The sequence below is a fragment of the Poecile atricapillus genome, chromosome 2 (genome assembly GCF_030490865.1).
Source record: "Poecile atricapillus isolate bPoeAtr1 chromosome 2, bPoeAtr1.hap1, whole genome shotgun sequence".
Lineage (NCBI taxonomy): Eukaryota > Metazoa > Chordata > Aves > Passeriformes > Paridae > Poecile > Poecile atricapillus.
The window spans coordinates 82,823,070-82,850,104 of NC_081250.1; the positions used below are offsets into that span (position 1 = coordinate 82,823,070).

Below are 27,035 nucleotides of genomic sequence, written 5' to 3' on the forward strand. Positions count from 1 at the left end.
ACAAGGACAAACTAATTGTGAAGTAACTACCAACAGCAATCTGCTCAAACAATGCTGGAAAATTAATGTTCATCACAATTCTTTTCATAAAACATATTTAGAAAGATCCCGCTGAGCCTCTTTTTACCTCCTGCATCAAAAGGGCATCTTAAATTTAAATGCATAATGAATGAATAATGCATTTTGCCTTGGTAATTTAAATAGGATTCATGATCAGAGTATTACAGTCATGACAATCAGATGGCTCCCTACCTCTTCTCCCCCACAGTCCTCTCTCCTCTCACAAGTTCACCAGAGCCAGAAAGCACAGGTTTTTTAGTTCCTACAGAACATAGTGGCTATAGGGAAAAGGAAGCTGTGAGGTGGATGAACAGGTGGGTCATTTTAAGAAATGTTTATAAACCTTTTCTATCTTTAAAGTTTGGCTGCCATGACTGTTTACAGCCTCAGATACTCCAGGCAGCATCCTCAATCTTGGGGTCTGCCCATGCATTTCCAAGTCTTCTAATTAAGTATCTATCTTAGCACTGTCCTGCAGAATACTGCTGTACACTTGGATGTCTCAGCATTTCTATAATGTTTGATAAATACACACACGGACAACCTATCTGGCTGTTCTGAGTCCAGTGGAGGCAGAGACATTGGTGGTAAGAACCACCAAGATTCTGCTTCATAAAGCTGTAAGACCATGCTATAATCTAATGACAATTTTTTTTTTTTAAGCATCAAATTTAGAATTGCAGGGAATGTACAGAGTGGGGGGAAAAACCCTCAACCATATCCTGCATAAATCTGAGAACACTGAAGACTAAGTAACATGGTCAGCCTAACAGAGTTATTGTTCCCTTTGGGACAGTATAGAATATATTAGAACTATAGATTACGAGTGAAAGCAAATACAATAAAACAGTGGAGATTCTTTCATGTCACTAAGATCAGACTGTACAAGTAGATAGAAGTGACAGCAACATTTATTCCATTTAGACACAGCAGTCCTGGAGGAGACCTCTTCTTCCCTGTGGGAGGACCTTTCTCAGTGACGAAGAATTGGCCATTTTCAAGCCATTGCAGACAGCCAGATGCCACACAATGAGAATTTAAATAGTCCTCATTGTCTAGAGGATTACATCCCTCAAAATGTCAGATGCCCCCCCACCCCTCCTCTCCTTTACTTTTGAGTTTGGGCCTATCTGTGCCAGTAGGCCAATGGTCAGAAATGGAAGCAAGAGTTGTAAGGGACCAAGGTGAGATGCCAAGCTAGGTCAAATTGTGTCATGAAATTCTCATCCTATTTTATCCACTAAAGTGATCAGGGTTATTGGAGGCGTCTGAAATGTTGCATTCCTTTTTATTCCAAATATAACAAAAGTATCTAACAAGAAACCAGAATGAAACCCCATGTGTTTCTCCACCAAAATTGAGAAAGGAAGGCTGACTACTTCAGTCATAACACAATCCCTATACAGATTACACACATTCTGATTTACTTGTCACCCAAACATCTGAAGTGACAGTCAGCTAGCATGTTCAGTATCCTCAGGAGGTAAGTCACTCCTATATCAAAGCCAAAGATCAAAACTTTGTCAGTACAAGAACAGTGCAAATTGGTGCAAAAAGCTGGGTGATAGTATCTCTCATCCCTAGTACTTCACAGCATTATGACATAGCACCATAAAAGCTAGCTTGTGCTTTGATGAATCTCCAGCTGAAGTAGATTCTCAGGTATCAGAAAATTCTTCAAACCTGTGTCTGTAGCCACTGCTTGCTATGACTGAATAAAAAAACCAATAGGATTATGCTTCTTTTCTTTTTTTTCTATTTCTTTTTTCCTCCCTAAAATGAAGAAATACATACGTAATTTAACCAGTAAAACTCTGGACCTGCAATAAACTCTGGACTTGAAATTGCTAGCACTAATGGAAACATTTAATCTGTTTGCTTCACTTATCAACTCCGTGAGACAAGCTAGTGAATTTAATCATGCTCTTAACAAATACGAGCAGGTGTCTCTCTTCATAATTTCTAACCCATCAGCTTTTACCATTTGGAAGTAGCTATAAATTCTCATTTTCCAGTGCTTTGTATTTCATCCCATGCTTATTTACTCAGTACTACAGAACTCCAACACTGTGTATAGGCCACATTTCCCTTATTTGTCACATTAGGACACTCAGCCCATGTATGGCAGTTCTTGTGTCATCATCAGCAAACACAGATAAAAGAATCTGTTTCCAAAATCAATCTTCAACTAACTACACCACTTTGCCCCAAAAATTTGCACTCAGCGCCATCTGTTGATGCTGTTTGGGTTCAGACCACCTTGTGTGGCTCAGTCACCACCCAGCACTAAACCACACCACAGGCTTAACTGAACAATTTAAATATATAGATATTATAGCAGCAATACTGGGTTAGCCATTAAAAACATTTGAAAAATTAGTGTTAAAATTATCCTCTGTTTCTAATTAGCCCCATTCTGTTTTGTGACAGAAATAAAAACAAAATACTGGTATGAGTTTTCCAGATAAGGACTTTTGACGTGTCTTGGCCTTACTAGTATCTTAGGCATCCTGGAGCTGCATACATCATACTACCAGTAGTAGCAATAACAGTAGTAGGGGGTGATTAAGTCCTTATTAACAGATCTACAGCTTGGCATGTCACAATTCCCATTCTGCTGAAATGGTTGTTCTATATTTCAAGTTAAGATCATTAAGGTCCTGGATTCTCCTTCCTTTTTCTTGGCTGAAGTTTTCTTTTCTACATATCCACTCTTGATAAACATTGTTCAGTCTCAGACTTCTATGATGCATTGTAAGGAACAACTCTGACCTAGACAGATACAGCCTTCGGTTATTTAGGTAATACTTAGGCTAATAGCAGCTTCCAAATCTTATCTCTAAAAAACCCTTTTCATGGTGCTTTCAGCTCCGTCAACACTGTAGCACAATTTTTCAGGGAGTATAAGTAATCTGCCTACTCCTGAACTGCAGAATAAAGACAAGCAAATTTTAATTATCAAAAGTTTCCACAATGAATCTATGTAAATCACTGGAAAAAAAGGTGAAGGACTAGGCAATTTATAGTATTCTGCTGATGTGCTGCACAAAACACTACTCCCACACACCTACATTGTGTTACCATTGCAAATGCAAGTTTACTGAACTCAGAAGAGAAAAAAATGTTACCAATGGTAATCATCATCATACAGAGAAGATAAGAAAACTAGTATTTCTTGATCAGTAAATTATAACTAGGGACTACTAATTTCCAGGGATTATCAACTTCAGAAATCACTAGGTTTTTACCTGCTTCAGTGTATTGGTCTTAGAATTTGCAGATGTATTTTCTCAAATGCAGGACAAAGCAAAAAAACAAACAATATCTACCTGACTTAATTCCCCATTAAAAAAAATTCATAAACCCAGCAGAGAAAAATTAAATTTAGGGGAAAAAAAAGTTATCTTTTTTTGTGGTACCATAGAAAAATTTAACGAGGAAAAGCCCTACAGAGGTGAAGTGGTCCAGCAGAACTGACTGAAACTCGAGTGGGTTACCTAGGGCCTTATCCAGACAGGTTTTTATAACTTCAAAGGTTGGAAATCTTACTACCACACTAGAGCATTTGTATCCCAGTGCTTAAACACTCATAATTCCTAATGCTCACACCCACACAGCACATTTCCCATAACCTTCCATTCCCCAACAATTCCTTTTTAACAGAAGAATGGGAGGAAAACAGCAAATCATTTTGTTCAACCACTGTATTAGGAACAGGTCAGAAAACTGTTGCACAGACCTGCTCCATTATCCCCCAATCTGAGGGGCAAACACATCTGCTATGCTGTCTTGCCTCCCTCCAGGGCCCTTGCGAGGACAGAAAAAATCCTGTACTTGCAGCTGGGAACCTCAACACAACTCTGCTCATCTACAGAAGACCGAATACACATGTACAAATGACAAAATGACCTTATGTTTTGTTCATAAGTCTCCTAAGAAATTTCCCCAAGAGAACAGAGATGATTTGTTGATCTCACCCACAATTACACAGTAAGTGATATCCAAGTGACTTTTATGACCTGGACATGCAAACCTTAACAAGGGTGAGATTGCACCTACTCATTTTGGCTCCTGAAATTAGCCAGATGTGCCCAATGGCAATCTTGAAGGAGTGGATGTAACCCATTCGAAGATTCAGCTTTTCTTCTCTGGAAAGGAGGAGCACGAAGCAAGGAATTTTCTTACAAAGATTTTGTCAACAAAACATCCATTGAGGATCAGTGCCAAAGTCTTCACTAATAAAAAGTGGCAAATTTAGCACAGAGGTTATGGACTTCTAATTTAAACATTGCTTTCATTCTCTCACACAGAAAATCCTGTAATAGGGGCTCCTAAATCCTGTTTGGTTTAGATCTGAATATGAGTCAGTGAAGCATTTATTTGGGAGCCATGTTTTAGTAAGCCCATAAATCAATCTACTGTTCAACTCTCCTAAGTTGCTGAAGCAGCTTGATGCTTCCTAAGAATCCACATCAGAAGATGTCACATTTTGGTGGATAAGGGGAAAAATAGCTGGTGTTGGATGAGATGCCCTTTGTCTTTCCTGACCTCACGCACAGACATGCATATCATCAGTATGTGCTGCATGTGGGCCATTCATAATTTCTTTTTATACTCAGGCAACAATCTGTCAGTAGACAAGGATTATGAAAAAAAGAAAATGCTTGCTTAATTGATTTGAAACCAAAAGGTTACTGTGCCATGGGCAGCTCTAAGCCAAAACCATCGCAGTATCACCACACTGAGAACTGTGAGAAGAGCTCTAGAGAGGCACTATTAGTTAAGGGTCTGAGGCATCCTCTGGTATTTTTCTTCACACATTTTCCTGATATCTAAGATGCTTCTTTTCAGGCTTCTCTTCTAAAGCTACTTCCTCCTTTTTTTGGCACATCTGCTTTCCACAATGCTTCAAGCCCCTGTCGAAACAGTGTAAGTGCACAAGAGCAGCCACCTAATTAATGGCTCTGTCATGTCTTTCAGTTGAAGAATTTAGGTCATAATTTTGGTTTATTCCAGGTATTATTAAATTTTTAACCAGACTATACTGGCAGCAGTGAGCAAGTAGACAGCTTCTTGTCCTTGAGAGCACAGAAGCTGACACATTTATTTCCCCACACATATACACCAAGTGATCAGTTGCCCAGTAGCTCACAATTTAGGCTTTTCTTTTTACCCACAAATCATGAACAGCTCACAGAGCTTTGAAAGCATGCTGTATTCTAATGCTACTCTGACTATACCTGTGCTCATTCTCAAGAGGCTTCTCCTATGGAAAGAAACTGCTGAACCAGGACCACGGTACCAGCAGTCACAGTTCTCTCTTCTTACCCTGCCTCAGTGCACAGCAATGGAGTTACAGGGAAAGTCCAATGCAACACCAGTATTGACATGTCTTATAAACAGGAATAGATCATAACTGAGCTCTTTCTATGATGTACTCTCTTGGTCCCATCCTTCCATTCAATTTTCAGCCTCTTCCTTGCACTTCTTAAGTCCATGGACTAGTTTTGCCTATAAACAGTGTACAAAATAGTCACTAGGGCTGGGATTAAGGGTATATCTCAGATTTTTATCAGAGAACAAGGGTTCAAGGGAGAATCCTAATGCATTAAATGCAGACCACTGACATTTTTCACTTGACAGTCGAGCAAAATCTGTGGGAAGAATAATGCAAAATCATCATCTGGGATAGGAAAAGGGAAAAGGAAGAATCTAGGACAACCGAAGTTACAAAACCAATGCCACTGCACTTAATCTTTGTGTCTGCAGAGATTATATATCTCTCTGTCAGCCATGTCCCACTGGCTAACTGACTTTTGACAGAAAAAATAATTGTTATCATCCCAGCTACAACTGAGTGGTTATTTTCTCTTCCCACTACTTCTCTGCTTTCTCCAGCAAATACTCATTATGATTGACCAAGCATCACAGACCTCTCTGACTGTCAACCCCCTAGCCTTGCATTGCTGTCTATTAAAAACACTTCCCTTTCTCGGGATTCACAGATAAATATATACTAGTTCTTTCCAAAGACTCATTTTTCAAAATTTTTAATTAGAGTCAATTGCTGACACTCCAGAGACCTTTCAGAGACTCTGAAAAAGACAAAATACATACAATCTTTGAGGAGGCTGAAACCTAGATGAAGATTTTGAAAGGAATTTTAAAACTACAGGGAGGAACTAGGAAAAAAGTTAATTAAAAGTTAAGGGATCCCAAGGAATTAAGTCAGTTGATCTCCTCTTGAGAATACAGTGGACAATACCTCCAGCTCCTCCACTTTCTCATTATTGAGGGATTAAATCCACAACTACAAAAGCAACATCCATGCTCATTACTCCCTTTAGAAAAGCATAATTTTAGGGCACCCATCCACCTTCCAAACTCATTTTGAAGATACTCAACATGAACAATTTAAAGCAGGTGTTCAAAGTGTACATCAAAGAATAGGTCATGGTCGAGTGTCACTTCATCCATTAAGTTTCCCATAAAAAAAGCACGTAAGAGTGACTGGTCTCCAAAGTTTATTAAAAATCAAAGAATAGAAAACTTTACATAAAAATATGTCAATTTTAGCTTCCACATAGTTGTCCACACAAAAAATTTAAACATTTTTTTAAACCTGTAGCACATAACCACAGTGATAGCCAGGCCAATTAATTTGGTTCACCATGACTGAAGTGTTACATGATCTCACTTTTCAAATGAGTTTGGCTTTAAAATGGACACTAGTATAAGACACCAATTAAAGCCTCCGAAGGCTCTTTAATGTAGTAATGCTTGATATTGCTAGTGTGTGGAGACTAAGCAGTACAGGCTCATGTGACAGCCCTTAGGTATTATTCATGAAACAGCTCACAATTTTTAGTACTTTTTTATTGTGATGAGTCTGGAGCATTAAGACAAACTTTCTGCAAACAGATATGTACTACTCTAGTTTGGAATGATGCCCTCTCTCCCCTCAAGGACCTGTTTGTGTTTGACAGATTCAGTAATAACATGAACTACTTCTGCTTCAAAGGCATATAGCGTATCAAAAAGCTTCATGCTTGACACTTCATTTCAATATTCAGATACCAGTTTTAAAACCTTCTATAACTGTACACAGTATAGATGTCCTATTAACAAGATTCTTCAGCTTTCTCTGCTATTGGACTTACATAACTCACCAGTAATTTTCTGTATAGTTTAAGAACTTCACTTAAAAATAGGGAAGCCAGAGGGCATGAGATGTGACCTACTCTCAGGACAACTGTGGTGCTTTAAAAACTCAGGGTTAGGCAGGATGAACATTTTTCAAAAAGTTAGACAGTGTTTGTCATGGCAATACACATTTGCATAGTATACCTGTATGCATCTGTAAAAATTAAGTGCCAGCCACTCATACGGTGTACAACACTGAGCTGTGCTCTCCTGCAACACATTAAAAGATACTTCTTGCAATGGTTAGAGCAGCTTTAGTACTTTTTATATATTTGCTCTTAACAGAACTAATGCATACCACTATACAGATTCCTCAATGGAATCAACATATTTCCTTTCTCCACATTTCTTAAGCCGGGTATCTCTGTTTAATAGTAGTGTTTCAACCCAAACATTAACAAGTTACATTACTAAAATGCATCAAAGCATGTAGTTGACAGCTTTTTAATTTCATATCAGAACTTGAACCATAACCTTTTTCCCATTCCTCTGAAAAGTTTTACTTCTGGTACTACAAATGTTCAATTTGTTGTCTAGTTAAAGAAAATTAAAACTCACTGGTCAGAGCAAGACAACTGATAAGAGGCCAGACAATGAGCTAAAAAACACAGGGTCAAAATGCTTTGGAGATTAGTAAAGTCTTAAAACTGTAAGCCAAATCGCGCTTTCATTGCGAATCAAGAAGCCTCAAATACTACCAAAATGTCATGTTTATAACACTGCTCAGACAACCTGCCAAAATGATGACCCCAACTTAGATAATGCAACCTGGGAAAGGATCTGTAAATTAAAAAACCTCTTCCCCTAAATATAACTTATGTGATAATATGAAATTAAATTAAAAATTCCAAGTTATTGCACAAATCATAATTCCAATATTTACAGAGAAAAAAACTGAGCTCTGGAAAAAAAAAGAAACAAACTAAAAAAACAAACAACCAACACAGGAGAGCAGCAAATTTACTCTTATGAATTACCAACTTGATTTGCTGCAAAGAAGAAAAAAGTAATTCCAAGGAGATGAAGTTTGCTTCACTTCTAAAATAAAAGGAACAGCTATAGCCACAGCAAAAAAGCTACAGCATTTGTAATACAATGTCCTAGCAGTTCTATTGTCAGAGCTGCTTCGACAGTGAATGAACCATTGTGGGAAGGCAGAAAACAAACTTCCACATTTAATAAGGCTTCACAGATAAGCACAACTACTTCTTGAAGATGGACCGAACCACCACACAAAGAAACATGCAAAGAAGTCAGCTGCAGATATTTGGCAACACCAATAAAACGATGTGCTGGATGCTGGTCTCCATCCCTCAAGTCGAGTGGCACTCACTCAGTTTGTCCGAACAGGGAAGGTCATTTTGGCATCTGCCATTATCTGCTCAGACTAATAGGCAAGCTGTCTCTGTGTTTTTTCCTTCTCCATATATTACGATTGTACTGGTGGTGTCCCCGGTTACCAACTGGCTGCCTCATGCCTCCACTGCTGATGGGGCTGTAGCTGTTGCCTTGGTTATGAGTTCCTTTCATGGAAAACTTCATTCCACTGTGCTGCTAAAAAATAAAATAAGATAAGCATTCATTTAGGTATAAAAACAGCTAACAAAATATATATTACCCGTTGTATTTCCTCAACATACAAGTCACTTCCACAAAACACTACTTGAAGCAGTGGTCTTTTCATGCTTGTTTATTTGCAGCTGTGCAAGTCCCAAGGCACTAACAGCTTACCAAGTGTTTTCTGAAGAAAATGAAATGGTGTACATTTCAAAGCACCCTTAAAACCTTTGGATCTCAGTATGAAATATACTCACTGTACAAGTCCTTATAAAACCAGAGAACTTCTACACTCAACATTAATTGTGACAGATGTGTCTATTTTGGATAGTATCTCAGCAGGAACATGACCAAGTGAGACACTTCAGTCTTTCAGAAACATCATGGAGAAATGGTAAGAGCAAGATCACATGAGCTGGTGCTTGGGGAGTACAAGTCTGCTTTCACCATAATGTCAAGTCAGTGACAGGCAAACTAAGAATGGCTTATGAGAAGCTTGTAAATCCTGCTGGTCTGATCATCAGGTTACACAGCTCCTACACTGTACCTCATATACAGACCAAGGCAAAACAATTAAGTCACCAGAACTATAGCATAATACTTTCTTTGGGGGATCTCCAGTAACTTGAAACAAAATCTGCCCAGAAGGTTTAGCAGCAGTCTGAGTAAGCCTACCTCACCATAAGGTACTACAGATATCTGTATCACTTATTAAGCCAACTTACTGTATGCTATTATGTTTGTACTTAAATTAGGTACAAGATTTTCAGAAGATAAAATGGAAGGACTTCCTAAATACTGGTAACATCGATGCAAGCAACATTTCCTGATGTCTGACAGCAATAACTCAACAGACAACTAATTGCCTGTAACAAGAGCTAATTCTAACCTTAAGTGGTTGAACAGGAACACATTTGGGACAATTGCTTGGAACACTGAAGTAGCTGCAGGTACTTCATATTCTGTATTTCCAAACAAGTGTGAAGTAGAAAGAAACAAGAACACCAAGCCATAATTACAATTGTGTGCACGAAACAAAAACAATTATTGAAAGCATAATTCTGTAAGCAATATTTTACTGTCAAACTCTAACTAGGAGAGACACTGAGCATCCAGAAAGACAAACTGGTGATGAGCAGTGTTGAGGAACAACCGCAGTTAACTTCAAGGTGGCAAAAAAACCTTAAAATTATTTTTGATTTGTACAGTTTCCTACAGCAACCTATTCAACCTTCAACATGCAACTTCTAGACTCTTAAGATAGATACACCAAGTGTTATTCTCAGACTAGCAGTGGCAAAATAATTCAAGGACAAACACAAAAAGGAAAGGCAAGCTAAGAATTTTTCATTCATAAGAGACATTACTTCCCAAACATAATTTATTGAACTATATTTCAGAAATAGCTTCTAGTAGACGTTTTAGCAAGTAAACAACATGAAACTAAAAAAAAAAAAAAAAAAAACCAAAAAAAAAAAAACGAGAATGTTTTATATTTTTGGCAAGTGGCCCTTCAAGCAAACACACCATGTCACATTCTCATGCAAAGTTTTCTAGTTCAGCAAGCATATCTGAGTTAATTATATATAAGCATTCCCTTGAAATTACATCAATACTAAAAATTAACCCGTAACAGCAAAACACTGGAAGTAGCCAGTCATCACAGTGACCTTCAATGATATGCTGAAGAAAGACAGGAAAACTTAAGTATTGCTACTGAACAACCAGAACAAAACTGATCAAGGAGCATACAAACTTCCAGGAAGCCAATCCATCCACTTCAGTTGAAAATGTGAAAAATCTGGGAATTTCTTCCTCAATATGAATGAGGATTCACCAAAGAGAATTACTGGGAACAGGACAGCAAGTGACCCCAAGATGAGACAAACAGCACAGCAAGTATGACAAGTACCTGTATCCTAAAAGATCTCATACTCCTTGACTGCTCAAAGTGTAAACAAACTTTCAAAGAATGATTAATAACCTAGCCAGAATGTGAACTTAAGCTTGTGATGAAGCATTCTACATTGTTTTTTGGCCATCAAGATAAACTGCCAATCTGAGTAGGATCTGAATTTATCAGTCTTATGACTCATCAGCTGAGAGAGGTACTTAAGGAAGGGACTCAGGGACTACTTCAGTAAGAGATGATGCCTTTATATTTACCAGTTCTCAACTACATTTTGTTCACTAGTTTGTTCATTTTTTTGAAACCATCAGCTTTTAGCATCCTGTGCTATGGCATTTCACGGCTTAAATGAGCATCATGTTTAATTTGAGCCTACTATGGGATGATCTATCAGTTCCACGAGTAAATAATTTCTTCTTATTCTGTTCTCTATCTTTTTCATATACTGCTGATGACAATACAGACCCTAGATCATATACCTCATCTTGCTGAGGTTAAACATCATTCTTTCTTCACACCGAAGCAATTCCATGTGTTTGATCACTATTAACATCCTTCCCTAGTCTGCTTCCATTTCTGTTTTGACTTTCCTCTGAGAAGAAAAGAAATGGCAAAATTTTACTCGCTGTTGGTCTTCTGTAAGAACACCATGATGTCATCTTTAAAAGAAACTGTCTGCTCAGGGCTTACCACTCTCTACAAAGTTTAAATGATTTCTCTCCCTCCTGGTGCATGACCTTGAAAGGTCCTCCTCAATCCTTTTCTCAGATAGCCCTTAAGGTGTTTCTCACCACCAGCAAACTTCACCAGGCTTCATCAACTGCCTTTTAGACATTAGGCAGCATAAACTCCTGCAGGGCTTTCCTGGTGAACTCCATCTTTTACAAACACTGAATTTTTTATTCCTCATTTTCCAATTAGTTAATTGTTTAAAACCGGACACATTGGAAAAAAGAAATTTAATTCATATTTTTTGAAATCTCAACAGGCTGTAACAAACATCTTTCTCCTGTGCATGAACTTCTGGTCATCCCCACGCTCAGGACTCACACAATCACTGACAGATGACATCTGTACGCAGATAATTTCTAGAGAGATCAAATAATGCAAAAATAAAGCCCTTTATCTGTGATACAACAGAGAAATCTTTGATTTAGAAGTTTCAACTTCTTTGGGTCTATTCCTCTAGATAGAACAATCTCTCCCATCTTAAGGCTATTGATTCAATAAATGAATGATAGAAGCGGTTTGGTTTTTAGCTGTGTTGAATAATCTGATAGATCTGGAAGGCAAACTAAAAAATTCACATTTAAGACAAGGCTGAGGATGGGAATAAGGTGAAATTCTGCACCACACACCAGGTTAGAAAAGTTGCCAGGGAAATAATAAAAGAACAACTGAAAATAGAAAGACATACAAACAAACAAAACCCCCACAACTTAAGAGAAAAAAAACCACAACAAAAAACCCCACAAAAAAAAAAAAACCAAAAAAACCAAACAAGAACAAGATGAAAAGAAAAAGCACCAGAAAAAAACTCAACAAAAATCTGGCTGCAACAGAAATACCAAGTAATTATTTGCTAAGGAAACCAAATTTCTATTCCTGAAAACTGGTAAATTTACTGTACAAAACTGCTGACATTTAAAGACTGCCACTATTCAAAAAGAAAATTTATAGCCAAAAATCAATCCCCTACAATTTGAAATAACACAAGTAACATAACAGAGCTGAAATCTAAATACAGACAGGCTTCTGAATTGTTTTGGTCTTTTGTTAGTATTGTTTTTGGTTTGTTTTTTTTTGCCTGATAGCATTTCTAAAGTGGGGAGGAAACAAAGGCAGAAAAGTGTTGGTAATGAAGTATCTGTGCTAAACTTAAAAAGAGACTAAGCATACAGTGCTTCAACATGATTGCTAAGTGCTTGCAGAGGTAAAGGAAAAGCTTAGAAAACACATAAGACAGTTTTGAAAGATCACATATTTACTATTTTGTTGTTTAGAGTACAGGATTAAAGGCCATGACTTGAATCTCGTCTGCAGTTGATCAGACTTGTAACCAAATGCAAACACCTCAAAATCATTTCATGTGAAATACCAGAGTAGTATTCAGTGCTACCTTAATGTACCATTAACACTTTAAGTATCCCTTAAATAACTTATAATGCATTCTCAAAGTACTTCACAAAGTTTACAGTATTTCCTAACTCTCTTAGGCTTGTAGCATTCACTTGCTGACTTTGTGAGCATACCAACATCCGTAAATACTCTCAAAAAAATTAACAACTTCTTCATTATGAAATAGATTCCTTGTTTTGAAGAGAAGTAATAGACAGTGACCTAACTGACATTTTAGTCACAACTGCATAAACAGTAAGCCAATTATTAGGCAATCTAGCCTCATTACTTTAGATTAATTAACAGGATTCTGCAAGATATCTGCACTTGCTACCTGGGTGTACTCAACCTGGTAAGATTTCTATGTGGTCTAGAATTCTAAGCTGAAGTAGACACAAACCAAAGTAAGTTCTTCCAAAAGTTATTTAGTACTGGCAATCTAGGAAAATATGGCTCAAAACACAGGAAACAGAGACACTTCTCTTTTTGGGACCTATAGGCCATGTTCACCTACAACTCATAAAATCTTGAGTCCTGAACAGATTTTATAAAAAGAGCCATAACTCTTTTCTGGTGTTATTAAAAGGGGAAATTTATAGGGACAACCATAAGAACAGCAAAGAATATAGATAAACCAACATGGGAACTTAAAAAGAGTTCAAAAGCAAGAAAAATTTTAGATGTTTCTTACCTTCCAGCACAAGAAAACTGGAAAAATTAAAGCTGCAAGGGAGCAGATTATTTCAATATTTCAGATCTTACTTCACTTCATTACAGACAACTGTCAGAACTACCACACAAAGGTCAAGGTCCCCTTCACCTTTCACAACAGGTTAGGCAGTATTAGTATGAGCAGCTCCAAGATAAACTAGTATTTGAGAGAACAGAGGGCCTAGTCCCCAAAATGAGGGACTGAGAGTAAGAATGATAAATATGATAAAGAAAAGATATCTTTTTTATGATAAAGAAAGCAGAATGACAAATTAAATAAATACCCTTTCAATCTTGTCAGTACCCAAGTTTCCAAGCTGGGGCAAGAGTCAAAACAATGCTACCAGAAGACAGAACTTGTACTGCAACATTGCTGCTGTTGTGACATGGGCCATGAAGTGTATCTGCATACTTGACACTACAGAGAACAACATATAATAGCTTTCTTAAGACAAAGCTGACAGTTTCAGACCTTAAAGAAAAATCTTACCTCACTGAGAATTCTCACTTCCAATTTGAAACAGAAAAACCATTACTACAGTAAGAAAACCCCTTTCCAAATGATGAGGTGATACCAACACAGTGCATGTGAAAAAGTCTGCAGAGGAAATGCATATGTGATTATTCAAATCAATCTCAGTTTGTGAGCAAAAATCTGGAAAAAACACTGGAAGATAAAGGACTACTATGAGAACAAAAGGAAGGTATGATTTCTACGTTTCCTTAGGTCTTATTTATGGTGGGTTTGTTTATGTTTCTAAGAAAATTCTATTTATACTTTGCTTTTCCTGCAACTCAAAAAGCACTCAGGAAGCAATTGCCAATGTGGCCAGAGGATCTCATACCTACAGTCCTATAAACATCTAGACTAAACGTTTATATGAAGACCTCTGGAGATCACTAAACCAACATTCTGTTGTAAGCAGTCAGATTAGGTTATCCAGGGTCTGGTCAGGCTAAATCAGTTTCCATACACGGAAGGATAACACCACATGTAAGTATAGGGCAATCTAGATGAAAAATCTCTAGTACTGTTTTCAGCTGAACAACCTCAAACTCAAGATCCTTTTTCCTTCTCTTCTTTCCTTAGAAAAGGAAATAAAACACCATCTTCTCCTAAGTTTTGCATGTGTTAAAAACCAAACACTGTTCTGTCACACACAGAAGATGAGAATCTGACATTTAGAAACAAAACTGTTTCCAAAGTAGACAACCATAACTACTTCTACGAAAATGCATGGACACTGAAAAATTATTCCACCCCAAATGAGAGCATTCTCAATAAAAAAATAATTACAAAAATTTAATTTGGTTGAGTGAAGAAGCCTTCAGTACCCAAGCAGCTTAGAAATGCCATTGAACAAATTAGGTAATTTCTAAATTGAAGCTGACATACTGAAAACACTGAAGTATCTTAATATACAAAGGGAATTCAGCATACTTCTGCACTGACATGAATAAAAACATGTACTTACAAATTTATCCTTCATCCAAGTGAGCAACACTTAACTGTCCGCACTCATCTAAAATAAATTTTGACTCAAGTCCCTGACCAATTTTGTTTGCAACACTACTAAGTTTCCAGCAGTCATCTCAGAGATACTAGCAGTATCAGCAGTGAGAGAAAGCAACACCATTAAAAATTGTTCTGGATAAATGCAAACTCTGAAACAAAATATGTTAGCCACAGAAGTGCCTGTAACACAATATAAAAAAGTAGTTTGTAAGTTTATATGTTCTATCTTATTTGGTTAAACTCTAAAAAATCTACTCCTGCAAATCGTTTTGTAAGTTTTGACTGTGGTATTTCAGCACTGACATTAAGGTTTCAACTCCTAGTTTTCTCCATAGCAACGAACATACTTGTCATGAGGTGACTTTACCTTTAAGGTGGTTGTGAGAGCTAAGGAAGTTAAAGTTGCTGGGGACTGAAAGGAGTCTCTTCTCCTGACCAATTATTGGTCATTACGGGGAATTGACAGCAATTTTAACCATTGAAAAGGGAGATCAACTTGTGAACCCTACCTTAAGATGTAAAGTCAGGGCACTTGGGTTCTCTTTGTTTCCTGGCTGTGAAGGGTGGCGGAGCTCCAGGCCTCCCATTCCCTGCCCAGGCCATGTGGCCGGGCGGGGGACTGGGCTGGGCCCGCCGCATCTCCCAGGCGGGAGATGCGGGCCTGCGGAAAGTTTTCCCCGGGCTCTGGCTGGGCCGATCTCTGGCTCGGCTGCGGGTTTTGCTGTGACTAAATTTACTAGAGACTGCCGAGTGAAGAAGGAGAGAGGCTCTGGACCTGCAGCGGGCTGGGGCGGCGACTACACTCTCCAGAGCAGCCATGAGGAATTTTCTATTGCAGACGGTTCCAGCTCCTGCACCGGCACAGGTCACAGAGCCATCTACAAAGCCTGGGCAAGATTTTAAACTTTTCATTTCCCAGATGAGACTTGCAGATTAATTTTTTTTTTAATCCAGAAAAGGAAAAAGAGAGTGATCAACATGAAAAGAGACTTTATAAACTACCAGTGACAAGAAAGAAAAGAAGCTTCAGGAAAGGTAGAGAATTAAGAAGATGCTTTAATTAAGATGAAATATTTTTCTGTTAAAGCTATGGAGATGGACAATAAAGTCCTGAAAGAACTCCTTTAATTCATGACCATATATAGGGAGGAATAGAGTGTTCAAAGTGAAAATTTCGAGTAAAAAGTAGAGTGATTGTGATATAGTGAAGTGCTGGAAACAGTGAAGCGAAAATTTGAAGCCTTGGGGGGCAATGAGAAAAACTGTTTTTCTGGTGAAGCTCACAGAAACAGATGAAGAAGACTTTTGCTTTTGAATAACTCATCCTTAAAATGCCATCCCTAGACTCATGGCCCATACACACCTCAGAGTGATGTGAAATGGGAGGAGTGAGCTCTGATAAGAGCAGTTCTAGGCAGCTAACATCAGAGCAATGGAAAACTATAACAAAAATAGTTTTCTTGTGAGAAACTCCATAAATTAACAGGAAGAAACTTCTGTTTCTCTACAAAGACTGATGAAAAGACTGTAGCAGGAATTGGGACTGTTTTAACCACAAAAGTTCCAAAGTTTTTGTCTCTGTTGTCATGTGAACAAGGGAATAGTGGGTAGATAAGGGATGAAAAGGTTTTTCTGGAAGTTTATTCTGGTGTTCTTATTATTGTAGTTTGTCAATAAACTTTCTTTATTCCTTTTAAGTTTTATGCCTGTTTTGCTCTTGTTCTAATCCATATCTCACAGCAAGAAATAAGTAATTTTTTTGTTAGTTACTGGTTTAAAACCATGACAGTACTCCAAATCAGACACCACTCACCTTTACTGGAGACTTTCTCAGACACATTAGAAGCCAGCCAGTGCAGCAGAGGGACTGGTGCTTACTGGCTTTAGATACTTTGGAATCAAAACATAACCCTTTGGGGGAAAAAAGAAAGCATCTTAAAAGTTTAATGAAAGAGTTCTTCTGACTTAAGAAAAAGGAAGCTTCTTCTGTCTTCATTTTGGTAACCTAGCAAACAGCAATCCAGCATTAATTAAATTTATGTCGAAGTAGCAACAGGGAATGTAGTCCCCTTCTCTCCCTGGGAAGTTACCAAGAAATTTCTGCCCCCTCTACTCATCTGCACATGTACGCCAATATCTGTTTATCAGCTTATTTCTAATGGGCAGCATTGCTTCATACACCGTTCTGCTCCCCCGAGTAAAATTTCAAGCTGCTGTCAGCAGTGTAGAAGCATGATCATCTTGGAAAAATGATGGATGATGATGGTCCTGAAAAGCACACAGACCTATGCCAGGAGCTTAATCAGTCCCTGAAATATCTGTGAATTCTCTAATTAATTATGCACTACATAAACAGAATTGGTAATCACACCAAACATGTTTCAAAAATAAAAATAACAGGAAGCTTTAACAGCGGCAAACTTGCCTAGAAGGCAGTAATTTGCTCAAAATACAGTTAAATGCTCTTGGCACCTCCTGCTTTTGAGATTTGTACTTGACATCTAGGTACAGCTTTCCAAGCTGAACTGAGGTGGAAAAAGTTGCCAGAGAGAAAGCTGAAGACACCATGCAGACAAATAAGTCCCCTTCAAAATTTTTTTAATATGAAAGAAGACTTGATTTTAAGAAAGTCTTACACATGTTCAAATCTATCAGGACAGGAAGTCCTCTAAGATGGCAGAATGCACCTATTAAGAGTTATAAGCTAGCTGAGTCTCATCAACTCAAAAGAAAAGCCATCAGCCTAATCTCGCACAGTTATGTTCCAGAAAGTTGGAAGTGGAAAGGAGATATTTACAGTATTCTGGCTGATACTATTTCATTTCCCACTTCTGACTTGATCATAAACTTTATAAAAAAACCCTACTTCTACCTCACAAAATATAAGCTTTTGATAAATTCAATGCAAATAGTCTATTATCCCATTTCTTAACTATAGGTAGCAAGAAATTCTTCTGATTTAATGTAATTCTCAAAGGCACATATTTGTTAAGCAAAACCACAGAAAAACTCCTGCTTTTAAACATACAAGTACTATAAAACTACTAACAACAATTAATCACTTGAAAGAACAGTCAAGGAACTGAAAGCCAGAGAAAGTGCTACAAAGGAGTTGTTTTCCAAGATTCAAAATTCTAGCAAAGATACAAAATTCACATGACACACTGCCTCCTCACAACTGTGGCAAACACTCTGAATGCCAACTTGTTTTGTACTAACAACTGCACGGCTCCTAACTAGCTCCAGGGTACTTCTTCAGAAAAGTAGAGCTGTTAAGGAAAGAACAATCTACACTAAGTTTGTATTTCAGATGAATTTTAACTTAAAATAAGTCTCAAGTTTTATTTTAAAAAGTTTCTAAAATTTCAGACTGGACTGTATTCACTAGCCAGTGAATACTCAATTGCAGACACTACTATAGAAATTTATTATTCTATTAGCTTCTCACTAATACATTTCCTGTGCATGTAAGCTGGTCTTGCCAGTGGGACTGAGTAGTAGGGGAAAAAAAGGAGGGGAAGAATCTGTGTAATCAGTTAGGATCTTAAAACCAAAGGCAAGTCAAGTGAAGTGATCATTTCCCCTCTACTCAGCACAGCTGAGGTCACACAGAGAGTGCTAGGCCCAGGTCTGGGCTACCCAGGAACAGAGATATAGACAAATGGGAGAGTCTCCAGTGAAGATTCATAAAGTGAATAAGTGCTGAATCAATTACAAAAAGACAAAGTCATTAAGTTGAAAATCTCCTGGCGCTTGACTTCCAAGAACTCTGATAGAAGGACTTGGAGAAGAAGAAAGAGAACCTGACCAAACCTAAGTTTCAAAGAAACTGTTTTGTTACCGTAGGCAACCTACAACCCACAATTCGCAAAAAGCCTCCTGTGAGGTAAGTTTGACAAATAGCTTTAATTATCAAGATTGAGGGTGTGTCTTCCTTGCAGAAAGATGCATCGAGGTTGTACCAGAATGGATACACTGGCCAAAATACATTCAGGTCCCATCACATTTATGCACACATTTAATTTTTTGGTAAAAATCTTGTGCACATGTCCATAATTAATCTTCTGTTCTCTACCTTTAAAATGTATTACAGAATATTACAACTGTAACCAAATCTGTTCCAATAATTCAAAATAAAGACAACTAAATAAGCCCAGAAAGCTCACTACTATTCATTAAAAATAAAAAACTATCTTACAGCTCTACCACCTATATGGTGGTAGAAATTAAACAGCCTAAAGATCTACAAATATTGCACTAGTTGGCCACCAGGACTCTCAAATACAAATTAAGGAGTCAGACACCTGACACACCTTCTTTAACTTACTCCTAGGTGTCTGTGTTGCGGAAGGGTTCTTCTACTCTAAACCCTTTCCCACCCTTTGTTCTCCCCACACCTCTGACACAGCAGGTAAGTACTACTATGACCATGTGAAGCTTAGTACATGCTCTATAAAGGTTATCCTCAGAGGCTTTTAGACTGACAGCACAGCACACACAACCTACACTTGTGATGTGATTGCTTGCTTGTGACAGTTGCTGGCTCATACCTGATTACTGGCAGCCATTATCAGGGTTCTCGGAGGCGCAGATTGGGGTTTACCACTTGGCAGGGGCAATGCGGGTGCTAAACTGGCCATAAGCTGAGTCGGTGCTTGAAGACTGAACTGGTAAACATTAGGAGCTGTGCAAGGTGGTGTATCTGATTCCTTTTGGCAGAGAAAAAGGGGAAAAGAAAAGCAACTTTACAGAAAGTACAGTATATACAGACTATGCACGTGAAAATGCATCCAAATATCAATTCAAGTGAATACTATAAAACAAAATTATTTTTTTTCAATAGCAAAATAATAATGAAATAAAAGCCAGCACTATGTTTATTTTATACATGTAGCAAAAGTTTAACTGAACCTCCATTAAGAAGACAATGTCAACAGGTCTATGGCAATCACAGGTCACTTCCAGTCAGCACAAATCTAAAGCCAAAGTTATGTCTCTAGCAAATTCAAACTAGAAGATGATAACTAAAGCTGGGAAAAAAGAGAACAAGAACGGCAATAATCTGGGTGATAGAACGTAAGAACTTGAGTTGTCGTGACAGATTCACTCCTCAGAACAGTGTTCTGGAGTGTACTGATTTATATAGTGAAGTTACTCACTGTAATTGTTACAATCTTCTCCACTCTATCCAGCAATAGCAAAGTTAGGGCTCCACCTACCAAGAAACAAGTTGATGCTCTGCCAGTAAGGACCAGTATATATGCACCAGTTGCACACACCACTGCTCTTGGGAAGCTCTGCTCCCCTCACATTCCATCTGAAATCTGAGGTATAGTTCTTCAGGGAGAGCAAGATAGATGTAGGATAACAGAAAAGATAATGCAATGTAACTGATAGCACTGATTACTATTCTTCCTCCATCCAGCCTGATCACCTGCAATCTCAGATGCATCCTAAGCAGACATACTGGTGATGCTAAAATAATATGTATTATAATAATAACCTAAGAGCAAGGAGGCAAGCACAGATCCAGGGGTTTATAGGAATTACTAAAGTCTGAAAACACCTACCTCAGTTCTTAAATGATTATTTTCTAATTTGAGAAAAGTGGAAAGCAAGCCATAGCCTTTTAAAACAACTTTGAAGACAAAACCTCTTGTAAAACTTATTTTTCAGGCACAACATAATGGCAGAAGTAGCTTCCCCTATGTTTCACTGCTGCTTTACCACATTCTTAACTCTAAAGCATTCTGAACTTAAAAACAATGGAAAAACCTTTTTTTTATCCCAAACCACCAGTGTTTTTTCCACTGTCAACTCTTAGGTTTGAAATAATAGCAAGACATGGGGGCTGGCCAATTAGAAGTTTAGAAGTTACCATGTTAAAAGGCACTATTGGCTCAGGTCATCACAGATCTTTATTGTTGAAGTAATAGCTGAAGTATTCTATTGCTCTGTCTCTAGAGATTAATTGCCTCAAAGCAAAGACTCTTTACTTAAATCATGTAAACTTTAAATAGATCTCCAGCACTACTACTTGCCCTCAAATGGCCTTGTTTTCTAGATTAGATTGTTCAGTTAGAGAATAGGCTGCTCAAGAACAGAAACAAGATGTTTAAAAGCTTTTTTGGGGAAGATTATGTGAGACTGACAACTGTGACTACTAAGTAGCCTAAGCAATGAGTTACTACAACGCAAAACTTGCATCCCAGCTGAATTAAATACAGTAGAAAGAGTCCTCAATAAAACAAATTTGTTAGAACAACCAGTCTTTTATTGGTCTGTATAAAGTTGTGCATAGTAAAAAATAAGATCTAAAAAGAAAGGAGCTGCTCTTCTATTAATTAGTTGAACTAGTGATAAAAGTTACAGTACACCTCTGAAGCAGGTAACTGCATCATGAATTCACTAGAGACACACCATACTCGTAAAAAGAATCTGTGCAGGAAGTTCTTATTTATGAGATTGGATATTTATTCTTTAATAAATATGTTCGTCACAGAGGGAAACTATATGCTGCAGCACTGACCAAAAATTAAGCTTTAGTTGATGCCTAGATTAGATGGCATTTTTCTCCTTTTCCCAATCCTACAGTATCAACATCATGGGAATAGGCTAAGGTCTCCACAAAGATGTTTTTCCTTGGACACTTTTGGTCATGGAATTATTAAAAAAATAATGAGAAGAGGGGGAAATGGACAGACAAATTCTTAGCATGCTCACAAGTACCCATGAGCTAGCAGATGGGATGGAAAAAGAAATCTTATTGTCTAGCCAAACCAATGTGCAAATTTACTGCAATACAGCTGTCACAAACCCGACCAAAGAACAATTTTAGTGTCTCCATTCAAAGGATCTACCCTTTCTCTACTACTTAGATACAATTAGATCCCTGAAGGTTCACATACCTAACCCAGATGAGACACTTCTCATTAATGGGATTTCTAAGGGGCTTTAGAAACAACAAAAGTAGCTGGAAAGAAAAGGAGTTCCAGATGGAAAAGAGCATCACATCACGTAACTGAGATTACAGTTCACCACAAATGAAGCTCATGTTGCTTTATTTTAAGTTTGTAATCTGTTTTTCTGCCTTAAGTGTTAATCACTGAAACACATCTCATACAGGCAGATTGTATCTTTTTTCTAAGGCAATCCTGTATTGCCAATGGCATTACTTTACAGAGTTGATATTGTGACTTCTCAAGAGCATCAAAATCCTTCTGTAAAGAGCAGCATTACCTTTCTTAAACTGAAAGATTAAATTTGGATCAGAAATCTGAGGCCCAATGTGAACCAATCTGATTTTCCATAAGCACAGCCTACATTGAAGGATTAAACTTTTCTTGGGTCTTCTGGACCAGAATCTTAAGTGTCACATGAAAACTTGAAGCACTACAGAAGTTCAGATGACCTACAAATAAATACATGGAGGTAACACCTTTGACATGTTAGGTACACTTCTGGAAGACAAAAGCTCTGACCACTACTAGGGTGAGGGCTACAGAGGTCACATTAAAAAAGATAAATGTTCACAAAAAGGGTAAGATCCCTCAATTGATTTTAGCAGATAATGTAGGGATAAAGCTACAAGACTGCACCTTGTAGCAGTACCTCATCCTGCAAGAAAAATATCTTCTAAAGATAGGCTTTTAGAAACCAAGAAAGACTAACAGATGTATGTTTATCCTCCTGGGACATTTCCATTTTAAAACATGCTCTTTAACAAGTTTCAACCTCCTGATTAAGAATTTAGTATGTGGAAGGAAGAGCTCTAATACTCATAGCCATGACTACTGAGGACTCTAGTTTACTTTAATGCTGGAAAAAATAAAGTATGGAAGATACCTAGAAACTCAAGTGTAACTGATGAACTTCTGCCTAGACAGAAACAGTAAAACACTGAAGTCGTATGAAAGATGAAGAAGTGAAATCTAGACTTTTCTTCCTGACACAGGATAAGAATAAAGTAAAATCATTTACTCTTCTGCAAAATGCTTCTCCCATTACAAAAAGACCCAGGACCCCATTACCAAAAGAATATTTACTTGCCAAAACTTCTTTACTAACTAGGTCTGGCCATAAGAATTTACTTCAATTCCACTAATAACTCAAGGCTTAAGATACCTGGTAACTTCTCAGTTAACAGCTACCATTTCAGAGCTTTCCATTTCCAAGACAGTATGTTTTTTTAAGAGCTGAAGTTATGTAAGATTAATTCACAATCCCAGTGTGTTTAAGGTTGGCTCAGTGCTAAAGGAGTCTATCCTAAAGTCAGTATTCAGAAGTAAAAACTTAAAACAATAGAATACAAGTTTCCTGAATGTGATGGATTTGGGTTTTCACCCCCAACTCCAAGAAAGAACTACAAAAGTCTTGGCAAAAAGATTCTTATTGTTTCCACCCTCAAAATTTCTTCCACTAATTAAACATTTTTCTTTTCTCTTTCCCACAACTTTCAGGAACTAGAAACTGTGAGAGAACAATGACCATTTCAGTAAAAACTCTGTTCCATCTTTGAAAGTGAAGAACTGAAAATTGTTGTTTATAGTTAACACTTTACACTGTACATTTTCAAGTACTCCTGTCCTTACTTAAAATTACAGTGATTTAACAGATGACTGCTGCCAGTCTTACACCTTCTGCCTCTTTTCCTATTCCAGCTTTCTCCATTACACCTGTATTAGCATCTGACATTACTATGTGATAATTCACAGAGGTGAACCACAGAAACAGTAATCCCCTTCTTACTAGTTTCACTTTCTGAATCAGCCTACCACACGATTTGGTGAACTGCAGTGTAGAAAAGCAGGAGCAGCTAATGAAAGGAAATTTGGTTAGCAAATACATCCTGTTACTGAATTGGCTTAGTAAAGTGCAAAAGCACACTCCTCTGAACATAAAGCAACACCAGAGGACTTCAGACATTTCATAGTTTGGTGCCATGCACAGGAGAAGAACTTCAATACATCCTCTCACTTGAATGGCTTTAGCCTCAGCACACTTAACTGTGCTTGATAAACCACCATGCTTCCAAAGGTGACTATGTGATCACCCTCATCCCATTTCTTTCACATTGTGTGCCATTTCTTTTCTTGGTAGGTGGAGCCATAACTTCAACTATGGTGTAAATAATGTAGAATTGGGATGAAGAAAATGTCTACTTCTATGGAAGGTCACAAGATAATTTGCATCCATATAGTTGCTCCACTTCCACTGGCCAGCCTATAAACAATATAAGTCTTGAGTAAAGGTGAAATTGGTTGGTTTTTCTGCCTTTCATTGCAGAAAGAAAATATCTTGGTCATTGTGATTACAGACGAGAAGCAATGAAAGAATATAGGATACACAAGCAAACTGAAATATATGCATCCTCCAAAAGCATTAGTGTTTGTTTTACAGAAAGGCAACTAAAAACATTATCTAATTAGTATCTAATTAGATACAAGCCTAGTACCCTAGTACACCTCATTATATCCTGAGAGGTCTAACTGCAAGCTTAGCTTATTCCATGTTTTATCAATACTCACTGTATTTCAAATGAGCCATTTTAATTTAAAAAGTCCCAAAAATGCATAATTAAAAACTTCCTTTGTTGCCCCAATACTTTTATTTCACAGGCTTTCAACTGGTCTATATTGCTAACAATATAGAAATATTTCCACCTTGATTTTCAAGTTATGCACTAAATCACAGGACTCATTATGAAAGCTGAACATGCACCATACTAGACTATGAACACAGAATTTAGGTGTTCTTCCATCCTGAAATGGCTTAGGTACCTCTGTGGAGTTGTTTGGTTTTTTTTCCATAGGACAGAATGTTAAGATATGGCAAGACTACAGCTTAGACTTTGGCACCAGAAACAAATCTGAAGTCAAATTTTAAAAAAATATGTGCTTCTCTCCTTACTTCACTGACCTCACAGCTGCAAAATCCCACTTTACTTGCTGAATTACAGATTCCCTCTGTATCTCCTGCTTAGACTAACTTATTAAATAAAATTACTTGAAAATTTTGTATTCAAAGTTGTGTCTCCTGCAGCCTTGCAGGAATTTACTCTTACTTCAAGTGGATATGGAAAAGAGACTGCTCAAGGAACTTGATACAGAAGAACTGAAGAACGGCATGAGAAAGTATAAAAACCCTGCACTGTCAGAGATACAGGTTAAAAACCTCAAAAACAAACATGGGGTCATACAGTGAAAGAGGAAAATAGGCAAAAGCAGCACTGGAAAAATCTGTTCCACTCTAATCCACAGGAAGTGTTAGTAATCTGCATAGCAAGAATAAAGAAAAAGAATAGCATCTTAAAGGATTTGGGGGCTTAAACTCTTAGATGCCCCAAATCAAATGTCAATTACATGCTTTTCCCCAGTACACCAGGTTATCCCTGTCTCTGCACTCAGGGTCGCCCACTGCTTTATTTGGAGACAATCTGTCTACAAGTAAGCACTTATATCTCTATGAAGGCTAAACATCAAGAGGCTTTTTAAAGAACTTGCCTCTATCTGTTCAGGAAGGGGAGAAGCCTAAGACACAACCTGCATTTTTCTACAAAAAGCTGATCAACTACTCAAACATATTTGAACAGTTACTTCGCTAGGAGATGAGAACATTCAGGCACGTAGAAGGAAGAAAACTGTAGTTCTTGTTCTCAGGCTGAGAATTTTATTAGGCAACCTCCTTTTGCCCTCACTCCTTATACATACAATTTCAACTGCAAGTCTACAAATTAATCAGTCATTAAGATGGATTTAACAAGACTGTTAAAGATTTTTCAAGAAGAGCTGTTACATATTCTGAAGTGTCTGTCCCTCTAGGGCAGACAAGCATGCCTCATGCCTGCAAATTTGATAATTTTTAAAAAGCACAACATTTATCCAGAGATATGTCATATACTCTATCACCTCTCTCTGTGAATATGGAAGCATAATAGGCCCCACTAATAGGAAGAAAGGTGAGATGGTCGATAACTTCATTAAGCATGTTGAGTTCAAGTATTAAGCCACAATTACTGCAAAGCAAGTAAACCATTCAAAAAATTAGTGTGGATCTTGTGTGCACTCAGCAGAACTGTAAGAATAGTGAATCTTATTCTTATCAGTCATATTTATATATTAGTCTCAGAATGTAAGTATCCAATCAAGGTACTGAATATGTAATAGTTCAATACAGTAAAAAGACATTCACAAAACACTGAAGGTTCTGCTCAGCATATTCTCTAGCTGATGGGGCACATTCTCTAGCTGATGGGGCTGAACCATGGACAGATCAAGCACTGACATTCTGATTAAAGGTTTTTATAATCCTGCAAGGGTTACAGTTAAAATTTCAAGAACAGTCTGAAAGAAAGTATTATAAATGTTAAAGAGATGCAAGGACTGTGTCATCTCCAAAGCCAGACTACAGAGATACCTTGTTCACTGAAACTTCAACTACCTTGGCATGACTGCACTGTCTTGAGAACTCAGAGGTCTTCACAAAGTTACCTCACTGTAGAAGCCCACACTACATTATCACCAGAAATACTGAGATAAGCTGCATGAAATTTGTTAGAATCAAACTTCTAACAGACAACTTGGAGTTTCTGTGATGGACTGGATATGACATTATATATCCGTAAGGTAACAGAAAGGAGCTTTAAGATTTTCCTATGAGCCATTTTATCTGCTGCTGATATGCAGGCATCACTGTCACATAAAATTTTAAGCTTTATTTGGCATAACATCATCAGAATTGCAGAGCATACTAAGCACCAGGAATCAAACCAGACCAAAATGAGACTGCAAAAACATACCTAGGATTATTTCCTACTTGGCAGACACCACTGATCAGGCATCAGATATTCTCTAGCACTACTCTAGGACTTCCTGAGCTAATGAAAATCATTTTTCCACAATGCTTAAGCAACAAGAAATCCTGGTCACCAGATATAGACTGCAGGTCCATAATGAAAAAAAA

At 37.6% G+C, this 27,035-nt stretch overlaps 1 protein-coding gene across 4 annotated transcripts in view; it reads right to left on the reverse strand.

Annotated features, from left to right (window-relative positions):
* Nucleotides 1–6,570: 6,570 nt before the first annotated feature.
* The window catches only part of TENT4A (terminal nucleotidyltransferase 4A), a 66,514-nt gene continuing 46,049 nt past the window's right edge, over nt 6,571–27,035 (reverse strand). Inside the window, exons 11-12 of one of the 4 annotated variants that reach the window (XM_058831539.1) lie at nt 19,625–19,783; nt 6,571–8,814 (exon numbers count right to left, since the gene is read on the reverse strand). In XM_058831539.1, the coding sequence (XP_058687522.1) occupies nt 8,638–8,814; nt 19,625–19,783 (336 nt within the window). In that variant the 3' untranslated portion in view covers nt 6,571–8,637. Of the gene's footprint in view, nt 8,818–19,624; nt 19,784–27,035 lie in introns of all 4 variants that reach the window. The other 3 variants (XM_058831538.1, XM_058831541.1, XM_058831540.1) reach the window with 3 other exon arrangements.